The following is an 11,986-nucleotide window of genomic DNA, read 5'->3' on the forward strand; positions in this document are numbered from 1 at the left end:
TTACCATCTCTTTGGTTTTGTTTGCATTAACTGTCAAGAAGTTGTCTTTACACCAATTGGTGAATTTACTTACCTCCTCCTCAAAGCTGGTCAGTGCTGAGTTGTCAGGTTTCAAGTATCCAACAATAGCAGTATCATCTGCATATTTAAAGAAAGTGTGTGTGGATGTACTGGCCTGACACTCATTAGTATAAAGTGTGAAGAGTATGGGGGACAAAACACAACCCTGAGGGGCGCCAGTGTTTAAGGACCTGGTTGTGGAGGTAACAGAATTAAACCTGACCTGTTGTGTCCTATTTGTCAGGAAACTGTTGATCCAAATAATGAGCTTTTGGTTGACCCCCAGCTCTGCCAGTTTATCCACCAACAGGTGGGGCTGTATGGTGTTAAATGCACTGCTGAAATCAATGAAGACTATCTTTACAAAGGTGCTAGGCCTTTCTAGGTGTTCTAATATGCTGTCAGTCAATGTCAGCAGTGCATCATCCACCCCTCTTCTTGGTTGATAAGCAAACTGGTGAGAATCAAGGCAAGAGGAAACTTCAGTTAAAAGATGGTTTAGTAATATCTTTTCAAGACACTTCATAGGAACTGAAGTTAATGCCACTGGTCTCAGGTCATTCATTTCTTTGGGCCTGTTATGTTTAGGTACTGGTATAATTAGGGACAGCTTCCACTGTGTTGGAATCAGTCCTGTGTCAACTGAGTGCTGAAACAGCTTCTGGAAGGGGACTGCCAGCGAATCAGCACATGCCCTTAATATCTTACAGCTAATTCCATCTGGCCCCTGTGCTTTCCCTAGGCTTCAGCCTAGCATAGATCATTGAAACGGATTAGACCAGTAGCATCTCGCCTGCTAGCATCATGTTTAAAAGTGACTAAGATTTCCGGTAATTTTCCCATTTAAAACGCGTCTCTTCTCAAGTTAGAAAGTGCAATAAGACTAACTGAAAATGAAACCTGGCGTTTTTCTAAGCTGATTTGACATGGAACTACACTCGCATCTGGCGTAATAATCAAGGCAACTTGCAAACTACTGGCACTAGCCTACTACTGCTTGTTGTCTATGGGCACTATTTTCAGATGCTGCGTGATATCATTGCGCCCATGGTACGTTTACAAGTTGAATGGCTGGATGAACGGGAAAAAGGTAAATATCAATTGTTTTGCTCGAGGGGAGGTGGAAAATGAGCTTATTTCCAAAAATGGTGGAATATCCCTTTAATTACGCAATAAGCACCGAGAGGCCGTGATTTATAATAATAAAACAGCTAAGGGTGTTGTTAGGCACGACAAGAAGCGGAGTGATAAAAATGATATGAACATGATTTGATGAAGTTTATTTAATTTGTACTCGTGGAGTTATGTCATGTGGTTTATTTGTGTAATGCCACTGAAATTTATATTCGCCTTTAATAAAACTTGTGAATAGTGACACATCATGTAGGCCATAGGCTGTTTATCCATATATTTCAGCTATACCACCGTACACTTAAACTGTGACACTCTTAAAGAGGAACTATGCAGGATTGGCGATTTCATCTCTGGTTTCGGTTTCGTTGTTCGTTTTTCGCTCGTTTTATGCTTGCATTTTCTCTGCAGAGCTTCCCCGACAGCTTTAGCGTGTATATTTATACATGTATAGGCTATATTTAAATATATAAATTGCAAGCGTGGTTCTTCGTCTCAGACTTCCAGATGTAGCCTAAACAAAGAGCGATCGTCTTCTGCAGAAAGTTGCATAGGGTCTCTTTAAAGGACAGATTAGTATATTTTAAGCCAAGCATAAATCCCTCACCATGTTTATCTTGCCTGCACAATCGTGCACAAACGATGCTTAAACGAATCAAAACACTTTATTCATATTTTCAACATTATGGGGTGGCAACTTCACACAGGTCTAATAGCCTACCTGACAACCTTTTTGGACGTCATTAAAGAAATGGGCTAAACCAGTGTGTTTATTTCTAAAAGTAGGCCTAGGCCCATCACTGCGCATGTTGGAAACATTCTGATGTTTACACATTTGTGTGGAATATAAAATAGGAAGGGTTCACGAGAAAGGCTATGTTGCTCCTTGCAAATTTGCGCGCGACGAAGACATTCATTATTGACGCGCGCGACACCCACCTGACGTGCTGATACAACTTTCAACAATAATTACAGAATAACGTTCTAAAAACTTTACTATGTAGTTATACAAACAAGATACCAAAAAACAACTAAGTAGCAACGTTGTGTGAAAAGTAGGCTACTATGCAACCATAATGCATTAATATAACGTTTCTTTTTTAGCGTTACAACAGGCTGTTATTAGAAGGTTACTGGAAAACTAACCACAGGAGAACCATAGGCTAACTTAGGCTACTGAAAGTTAGTAGCCTAGCCTAGAATGTTATTTGCTTGGGTTAGCACTAAAATCTGGATTTTGTCTCGCGCAGACAAAGTTCACCTCAGTGTGCTATACGCTACTGTATCTTTGATAAATTCGCTAAGTGTTCCATTCGCTACAACTGTTGATGGAAAACCATCTACCCAGAGCCATATAGATGTATCTATATGGCTCTGCATCTACCATCTTAGGTTGAAAAATGCGCACTAACAGGGCTCTGATGATGACATCATTTTGATTCGTTAGAATCCTTCTGTTGAATAGAAAACCGTTTTGGTGCTTCTTAAATCGCTCAATTATGAATCAATTCGCTTGAAAATCTTATGGACAAATGCCTTATAGGCTACATATAAATAGTCTTATACCTACAGTACGGTAGACCGTCCTTCATCTTGTTGCCTAAAATAGGCTACTGTTCCCTCTCAATTTGCAGAACTAAGTTGGATTAACGTGGGCTAAAAGCCAGATAAAATTTGAAGTAGCATATTATAAATATTAAATATTATTATAGCATATTACAGACCTCAAACATCTTTTGTACTGTGCTTAGCGAAGTTTATGGAAGTGTAGCCTAGGCCTATTGAACAGCCTATACATTACAGACTAGGCTAAATCTTACTTCTTGTATATGATCAAAGATGCATTACACTGATTTAAAGTTGGCTCATACAGTAGGCCACATTCTTAGGCTACTCAATAGCCCCTGTATCACTAACAAATCCCTTAATTTCACCCTATAATTGACTTTAAAAAGCCTTCTATTAAAATCAACTATTTTTACTGTTTCATGAAGTAGAAATTAAGGCAGATTAAGGGAAAATGCCTACTGACTTTGCCCCTTAATTTGTCGATTTCTCCTTAATTTCCCCTGTAGTCCTCAAAAAGATTTTACAGTATGATTTTTTAATTATTATTAAGGGGTGGTTTAAGACCATTTTAAGGCCCTTCATTCCTCAAAACGCATACACAAGTGATTATTTATAGAATGGACTACTCCAACCAACATCTTTAAAGTTGAAAAAGGGAGAATCTCTTCAGAGGCTGTGAGCTTTTCCTGATGTTTGGGATTGAGAATCTTTTGAGGCTCAGGGATCCTTACTACCCCAATTAAATGCTGTCCAACAGTAAAATAATAATAATAATAATAATAATAATAATAAAAACACCATTGTAGCCCAACTTAATATGCTTTCAAATCCCACTCCTTTCCTCTGTGTTCCTATTTGTATCTCTGCATTTGTATTAGCAATAAATAAAATGTCTTAAGTATAGGCTAAATGACAACATATAGCCTACCCTTACAGGAGAAGTTTGCTGAGTCATACGAGAATTAAATGTACCAAAGCGACTGAGAAAAACTGTAATGCCCATTATTGCGTATGTCTGCGCTGTCTGTGGACTTTTAATGCCCATGATGACACATGTCTGTGCTGTGGACCTTTAATGGCTATGAATGAAATGGTCAATAAATGTGTTACTTTTTAATGTGTTGGATGGTGGGGGTACGCCAGCCAAGTCAGAATGTTGGTGGTCCGTGATGGAAAAAGTTTTGGAACCGCTGGTCTAATGTGTGCAACTTTAGATTTGCAGTCAATACAAGATAACACATTGCCCTCAAATTAAATGAAGTGAGTACAAATATAATGTATACATTCACTTTCATTTTATTAATAATATAGATCATGACAAATTAGTAAATGTATTTATATTGCAACAAATATTTCATGACAAAGTTGGCTGATAACTGTGCATTGCTTAGCTTGATTATGACTTGTTCAGGCTACATTTATCACCATATTTCCTACTCAAAATGATGTAGTTATAGCAACAGAATGCAAAGGAACATTATTTTTCACATTATGCCCGAAGTTCCTCTGTCCTGGGGCCCAAAGTACCTCTGTCCTGGGGCCCAAAGTACCTCCGTCCTGGGGCCCGAAGTTCCTCTGTCCTGGGGCCCAAAGTACCTCCGTCCTGGGGCCCAAAGTACCTCCGTCCTGGGGCCCAAAGTACCTCTGTCCTGGGGCCCAAAGTACCTCTGTCCTGTGGGGCCCAAAGTACCTCTGTCCTGTGGGGCACATTCCTCTACTGAGGAGAACCAGAACACACCAAGCCTTACACCCGCTAGGAGATTCCATGCAAATTGTCTATGGCTAAATGTCAAATAGAGTGAACTCCCAATATGGGGGAATTAGACGCCTATACAATGATTTTTTTTTTTTTTTTGCTGTGCTTTCTGTCATATTACATCATTCACTGATTTCAAAATGTGTGAATAGTGATTGAACTAATGACAGCATGAGGAAATATCTTTTCAAAACCGAAGAAAGGTGTGACCGGTGAGCTAAACGTGGTGTGAATAGTGTAGATTAAATCCTTCGGAGAGAGATTGTAGAAAGACAAAGTGCCCGCTGGCCAATCAAGGAACACACCGACCCGCCGAAAGTCTTTGAAAGAACCTGACGCCCTGTTTGTACTGAATCTCATGCAGTACCTTTGAGAGTTGTGTTTCACACCGATGGAGACCACACCAGTCCAATCCACTTCCCAGTAGAAGCGTCCCCCTGATAGACGTTGAACACACTCCACCTGGAGCTGTGAGTCTTGCCTCTCTCTCAACATTATACCACTTGGCACCCGTCTTGGCTCAAATGGGCCATAAGACATGTCCGTATGTCTACCTCTTGTGGCTGTCTTTCCGTCTTCAGAAAAATCCACTCCATCTCTCTGATTGCATGTGAGGTCAACAGCATCTTTAACAAAAATAAAATAAGAGTGAGAACAAAAGGTTACATATAACACTATAATCATGTTAACAAATACCAGTGTGCACAAAAAGACCTTGTTAAAAATGAAATTTTCTCAGCAATATGAACCTACATTTTTTCAGACCCCATTTTAGGTGCTTCTCGCCAGCGTACTCCATGCTGTAAAAAAAAAAAAACCAAATAAAGCAATAGTTACTTCATACTTTATGTATACGCCAATTTACTTATTATGGACACAGTAAAGGAATTAGCCTGGCTTATCACCAGACCAAGCGCAGTCTTTTAAGTCTGGGGAGTCTGCTCTGTATTTTCTACTGGGTGATGAACGGGCATAGTTCAAATGACTATAGGTGCCTCTCATGCAGCGTTTATACGTCCTCCCTCGCTCCCCGGGCCTCGATCCTCACTGATCTACATAAAGAATGATGGGGCGGCAACAATGGGATAGTCTATTCCTTCATCTATCTTTTTTTATGTAGATCAGTGAGGATTGAGGCCCGAGGAGCGAGGGAGCACGTATAAACGCTGCATGAGAGGCAACCTCTGTATGCAACTGGATAGTCCTTCAACCAATCAGACCAACGATCTGGGTGTGCCAGGTGGATAAGCCAGGTTGTGATTGGCCCACACAGATTTGTAACCGAAGTAAGACTGAGCTGAAGGGCGAAATCAAATCGCCGGCTGATCAGGTTGGGTTTACGCTGTCTAGAAATGCACAATAGTGTGGAGAAAGACTGTAATTCCTAAACAGCAGTTAATCAATGTTTCTGTGGTGCACAGAGGCAAAATTAAACAAAACTGTGTTACTCTCCAAATAGTTCTGGACCCTGATATATATTACAAAAAAACGTTCATTTAATGAGATCTCAGCAATCAATGTCCTGCCCTTCAACCTCTTCAGTTGCCAGGTTGGTGTAAAACGTTAATCAGCCAGCCCTCTGCTGGAAGACAAACCATTCACATTTGCCAGTTATATTGCTAGATCAGTACCCTACCTTTTTATACCTCAAAATTATCTTTAACCTACTTTAGCTTCTGTAGATGGCAGTGTGGATCTTCCAGTCTGGCAGACAGCAGCTGTATTCCTGACTCTCCGGGGTGATTGTAGCTGAGATCCAGCTCTTCAAGACGATGGGGATTTCTGATGAGAGCGGAGGCAAGCAAAGCACAGCCTCTATCTGTGATCTGGCAACCAGACAGCCTGCAAAGGAGCAAGTTTACAAACAAGTCAAACACTTTGGGAGACTTGTGGAGGAACAAGTGACACACAATGTGAAGCAAGTTGGAGTGCAGTATTGGATGGGTTTGGTGCTCTCGGAGTCTTAAAGATTTTGAATTTCCCCTTGGGGATCAATAAAGTATCTATCTATCTATCTATCTATCTATCTATGATAGGCACCCTTGGTCTGATAGTATTTAGTTCTCCCATTTTTGACCAAAATATGGGGCAATTGCTCTGTCAGGTAGCATTGCGCCAGCTGAGCTGCACTTAAGAACTGTACTCCTTAAAACGGATGTGTTGGAGTCCATCACGTGGCTTAACACAAAGTCAAAAATAGACCTCGGAAGGGGGAAGTGGGATAAAGAGGTCTGAAATGCAGAGGTTTTGCTCAACACACTATTCAGAAAATGTGTCTGAATTGAAACCGAAGCATTGTGACTAGTGTGACCATACGTCCGGATTTCGGGAGGAGAGTCCGGTTTTCGAGCCCTTTGTCCGGACCTCTCTCGTACGTCCTCATTTTTGCCCTTTTTATTTTACTCGAAATGAGGACAAAAGGGCAAAAATGAGGACACACGAAAGAGGTCCGGACAAAGGGCTCGAAAACCGGACTGTCCTCCCGAAAAAAATGGATTGGATTGACCTAACCAAAAAGAGCAGCAAAATAGCTTACTGAGAATCCTGCAAAAAAACGATATAAATGTGTGGCCTTTCTAGCAACACATTTTTTTGCTGTAAACAAATCCAACTGAAGCACCCTCAGGTCAAGTGAATGTATAGGCACCTTTGCTCACTAAAGCCCGCCCAAACAATTTGACCGGTCCACACAATTCTCAAATTTGAGGCTTGTAAAATGGACCAAGTCCAGATCAAACTTCCCGACATCAGATTTTGTGGGTGGGGTGAAATTCAGGCTGGCTTACCAGTCTAGTGTTTTGAAGAATATGATTGAAAAATGTGGGAAAATGGACTACTGAAAATTGACAAGCAAGGAGACTATTTATTAGAACACTTACATGATAATTGCAAACATTTTTGTTTTAAAGAAGATAGTGAATGATTGTGTACATTTCAAGTAGTCACCTAGTAACTCCCATCACACCCACAACAAACTATTATGCCAAGAGATAAATTCCCTGCAAAAAGCAAAAGAGAATTTAAATAAACAAATAAATAAAGTAAAATTAAAGTAACTTAAGGGAAAAAAAGAAAAAAAATTGTGCAAACATGTTTTTTACATATTCAATTTTCACCTGAGGACATGAAGGAAGCAGTTGGGATTCCTCAATGCAGCCGTAAGTAGTCTTAGTCCTGCGGTTGCTAAGTCGTTGTCGGACAGGTCTAGGTCTCTCAACTCCGAAGAAGCCCACAAGACAGGAGCCAAAGCTGCACAGGAACTCTTGTAGAGGTCACAGTCTTTCAATCTAGCACAGCAAAAATATGCACAAGGTGAAAATGACTATTAAGGCGGCCTTATGAAAGATGGGTGATTTATTTAAAATAAAACCAGATGGATCCTTCACCTCCTTAATTTAGGTTGAGGAAAACATGGAACATGGAATTTCCCTCTCAATGCCATTTAAATCCAGAAAACGTAAGCAAGGTCAACTGAATGTGAGCAGGCTGATCATTCCCCAATACTCACCCCAGTGTGTTTAACCGACAGTGGGGACTCATTAGTCCAGTGCAGACCAGCTTAACTCCTTCATCTCCTAACAGATTGCCACTCAGGTCCAGTTCCCTGAGACTCGACTGCTGAAGGACCTTGGCCAGTGTCGCACAGGATGTCTCAGTGATGTGACAAGCGCACAACCTGGTGACAAAATAGGCAAGTGTGTGTAATAAGCTTTAGTGAGAATGTGTGATAGAAATGGTTCATTACATTCAGTTCAAAGCAAAGATTCTAGAACAGAGCAAGATGGATCAGTTGCGTCAAAAGAATGAAGTACAGGACAGGGCGCCATTTTGGTAAGCTCAGCAACATTTCAGACACAGTTCCAATCATATAAACCCACCTCAACAGCTGTTTTTGCCGTTGCCAGCTGTTTTTTGTTTTGTTTTGATACTCGGTAATGATCTGGCCGTGTGAAAGGCACGATTTATTACTTTTCGGCTTACCAAAATGGCACCCATGAAGCGTTAGAATGTACTTCAACATATACGTTCGACCGGCGTCGCGTCACACAGAGCCAGGTTGTCTGCGCCACGCCCCTTTTTTGGGGAAACAAGCCCTCAGAACAAGCCTGAAACAAGCCAAAGTGAATGGGTGTTGTTCACGGTCACTGATCTATAACGAATAACTTATTATTTATAGATCAGTGGTCGCGGTAGACAGACATGCCGATAAGTTGCTGTGTGGTTGGGTGTACCAACCACAAAGCTAAGAACCCCTAACATTAGGCTACACCAAAAATAAATCAGACCAACGAAAACGGAAATCTAGGCTAACACTTGGCTAACACTAGCAGCTAGGCTATCGGCTACGACAGAAATTATCATATGTTGGAATTATCTAACGAACATACTTTACATCCAAGCCTGTCAGTCAACTACACAACATTACAATTAAAATAAGAGGCCAAAAATACAGGAAAACAATTTAGTTATTTAACTGGAGATTCAATGAGATAAGAGTATGTCTGGGTATGACACTGGCCACTGCTACTGCTAGCAGGCTACTCGGGAGACAGAAGGGACATGTTTTTACTTTGATTGAATTAAGCTTTTGAACGTATTTTTCACGGTCAACGACCGGCAAAGTGGTAATATATTGAGTGGTCCTATTGATTCGTTGTGTTTTCTGTTATCATTTACCCCTACGATTTCGGTACGAATTACGTTTATTGAGCCTAATTTGCATTGGAGTTAATGGGAGACGTAGTTTGTTTCCCCCAAAAAGGGGCGGGAACGTTCGTCGCGAGTCAAGTTCCCGGATGTGCCGGTCGAACGTATCCAACGTATTCTCCGGCCAGTGATCCATCTTGCTCTGTTCTAGAATCTTTGGTTCAAAGGCAACTACTCTGGTGGATATTCCTAGCCAGCAGGCAAGTTGCATGCTCCCTTCAACCTTGAGATATCAGTGGCATTGTGTGGTGATAACATTTTAAAGCAACCCTTTATTGTTACAACATCTGTGCATTTTACTAAGTATCTCTTGATATGACACACATGTTGGGTGAAGCCCTTTTTATGGACCTGAGAAATAGATCAAGTTCTAAACTCTCGCATCGACACAGACATTGGCCGCGTTTCCCAGATTCGTGAAGTGCTCAGATCTTCTTAGGAGCGACGTTCTAAGAACCTTCTAAGAACGCTCCTAAGAAGATCTTAGCACTTAAGAGCTTCTTAACGAATCTGGGAAATGCGGTCAATGTCTGTGCTCCGCTGAAAAGACCTTTGCCAACTCTTGACAAGCAAATGCAAAAGAGAGAATGCAAAAGTATTGCAAGGGAACACAAAATAGTATCAGTGCTATGGTCATTATACATTCCTTTGTTTCATTGACAAGCAGATAAGGAACATATACCTCAGAGTTTCCAGCTCACACTTTTTGCTTAAAAGTGCCTGAAGGATTTTTTCTACTCCAGCATCTTTCAAGGGGTTGTAACTCAAGTCAAGTTTCTTCAGTTGGGATGACGGCATCTCCATGGCCTCAGCCAGTATGTCACAGATGTCCTTTTTCAATTCACATCCACTGAGTCTATTTAGGAACATAACACAGAATGATATTAGAATGACTACTGTATATCAACTTCTAAATATTTAAGTTCTAATTTCACTTTCTCACCTAGAATCAATATGATTTTTTTTTTTTTTTGAATATGGCTTTTTCCTTTGGTAAACAGGCAGTTTATAGATTCAAATCTATCAATAAAAATAGGTTAAAATTCTATCAAAAATATCTCCTCTATAGCAACATGTAATTATTTAAAGGAACCGTATGTAAGAAATGTATTTCAATTCATCATAAAATGGCTCTGATATGTCACTAGACATTAAGAAATCATGTTCAGTTCTTATATCACTGAAAACAGTAGTCCGGCCAAGATATTGTAATTTAAAAAGTGAAGTTGCAGCCCTCAACTGATGTTGATGTTTACATATTATGTGTTTTGGCCTGATGCGCCTCACTCCACCTATCTACTAATCACAAAGTCAGTGGTGTTTCGGCATCGGTGTTGCCAACTTCGACTCAGAGGGGAGGGGAGGGGATACACCGCTCTACAATATTTTGAAAGTGATTGCAGTACCGGTTTTGGCCAAAATCCTACATATTGTTCCTTTAAAACATGGCCAGTCCCTGTAAACATTGCACAATTTCACCTTACCTCAGAGTATGTGGTTGTTTATGGGGTTCCGACAAAATGGCGGCCAGCACGACCATCGGTTTTGCCTTTCCCAGGTCATTAAAGCTGATGTCGAGACAGGTGAGTTTGCAGTTGGAGCTTCGCAGTCCATCTGCCAGAGCTTCCACTGCACGTTCCCCTAAATCATTGTGGCTGAGGTCCAACTCTCTCAGGCACGAGCCGCTCGACTGAAGAGACCGTGCCAGAGTCTTGCAGCATTCCTTTGTCAATGAGCAACCTGCTAGCCTGAAATATAAAAATAAAACGTGAAAATTCCATGCCCTTCTGTGCCGAGCAAACTTCCTGACGACATAAAATACTAATACAGTACACAAAATCATTCAATGAGAAGTTGGTTTGGTTAGTTATCGCAATTTAACTTTATTGAAACTTCAGTTAGCAGTAATGTCCCACACAGTTAAGTTACGTTTTTCTAGTCCATTCCTGTGACACAGTTACGTGCATAAGACGTTGTACCACAGCATGTACCACAGTAGTATATTTTAGTATATTAGAACTAAAATAGCCGCACATCCTCACACACCCTTCACCATACCTAGAGATAAACATGGTGTTTCTTGGCTAATGTCAAGTTGTCATGTCAGACACCGAATTACACATTATGACAAAAGTCATAAACATCAATAATATGTCATTAATGTGTCATGTCATTCTTATGACAGTTATATGTACACCCCTTCAAATAAAGTGTTACCCATTATTCTATCAACACAGACATATACTGTACATCGATAGTCTGACATTATAATTCATTTGCCTCAGGTGTACTGTGGAGTGGGTAAGACCGTTTTTAGTGGCAGGCTATCACATACCATTGATTTGCGCCAGCCAAGCACCAGCGAACTCTGCAACTAAAAGGACTGGATGAAATGGGCTGAAAACGGTCTCCACTGATAAATATCACACTAGCTAACTTGGAAAAGAGGTTCTATGTCCAAAATTCCGAACTACCCCTTTAAGAATATTTGAAGAGTTTGATTCCAAAACGCTATATATCCATTTTTAAAAACATTAAAAAGTCATGTTATTTAATTGTGTATTTCAGGTAATATCAATAAAAATGCAGTTGTTCTGTTTTGATTGAGTAAAGATAAATCAACTAAACATAAACCAATACAGTTCCACTGTAAGTACTTTGGAACCAAAAGCGTTTTGGAACCAAACTCTAATTAAATCTGCATGTTCTCATCCTAGATCAGATGAGAAGTTATATCAGAAGTTATTAACAGGATCATTACTT

General features: G+C 40.4%; 1 protein-coding gene across 1 annotated transcript; it reads right to left on the reverse strand.

Moving 5' to 3' along the window:
• Nucleotides 1-4,130: 4,130 nt before the first annotated feature.
• Nucleotides 4,131-11,295, reverse strand: LOC134077431 (ribonuclease inhibitor-like). The gene is made up of 8 exons (XM_062533035.1): nt 11,282-11,295; nt 10,708-10,971; nt 9,906-10,079; nt 8,025-8,192; nt 7,633-7,803; nt 6,185-6,358; nt 5,270-5,316; nt 4,131-5,142 (listed from the first exon to the last, which is right to left on the reverse strand). Exons 1-8 carry the CDS (start codon nt 11,293-11,295, stop codon nt 4,652-4,654), a joined length of 1,503 nt encoding a protein of 500 aa, XP_062389019.1. The 3' UTR covers nt 4,131-4,651.
• Nucleotides 11,296-11,986: the final 691 nt, after the last annotated feature.

Source organism: Sardina pilchardus, chromosome 1 (genome assembly GCF_963854185.1).
Source record: "Sardina pilchardus chromosome 1, fSarPil1.1, whole genome shotgun sequence".
Lineage (NCBI taxonomy): Eukaryota > Metazoa > Chordata > Actinopteri > Clupeiformes > Clupeidae > Sardina > Sardina pilchardus.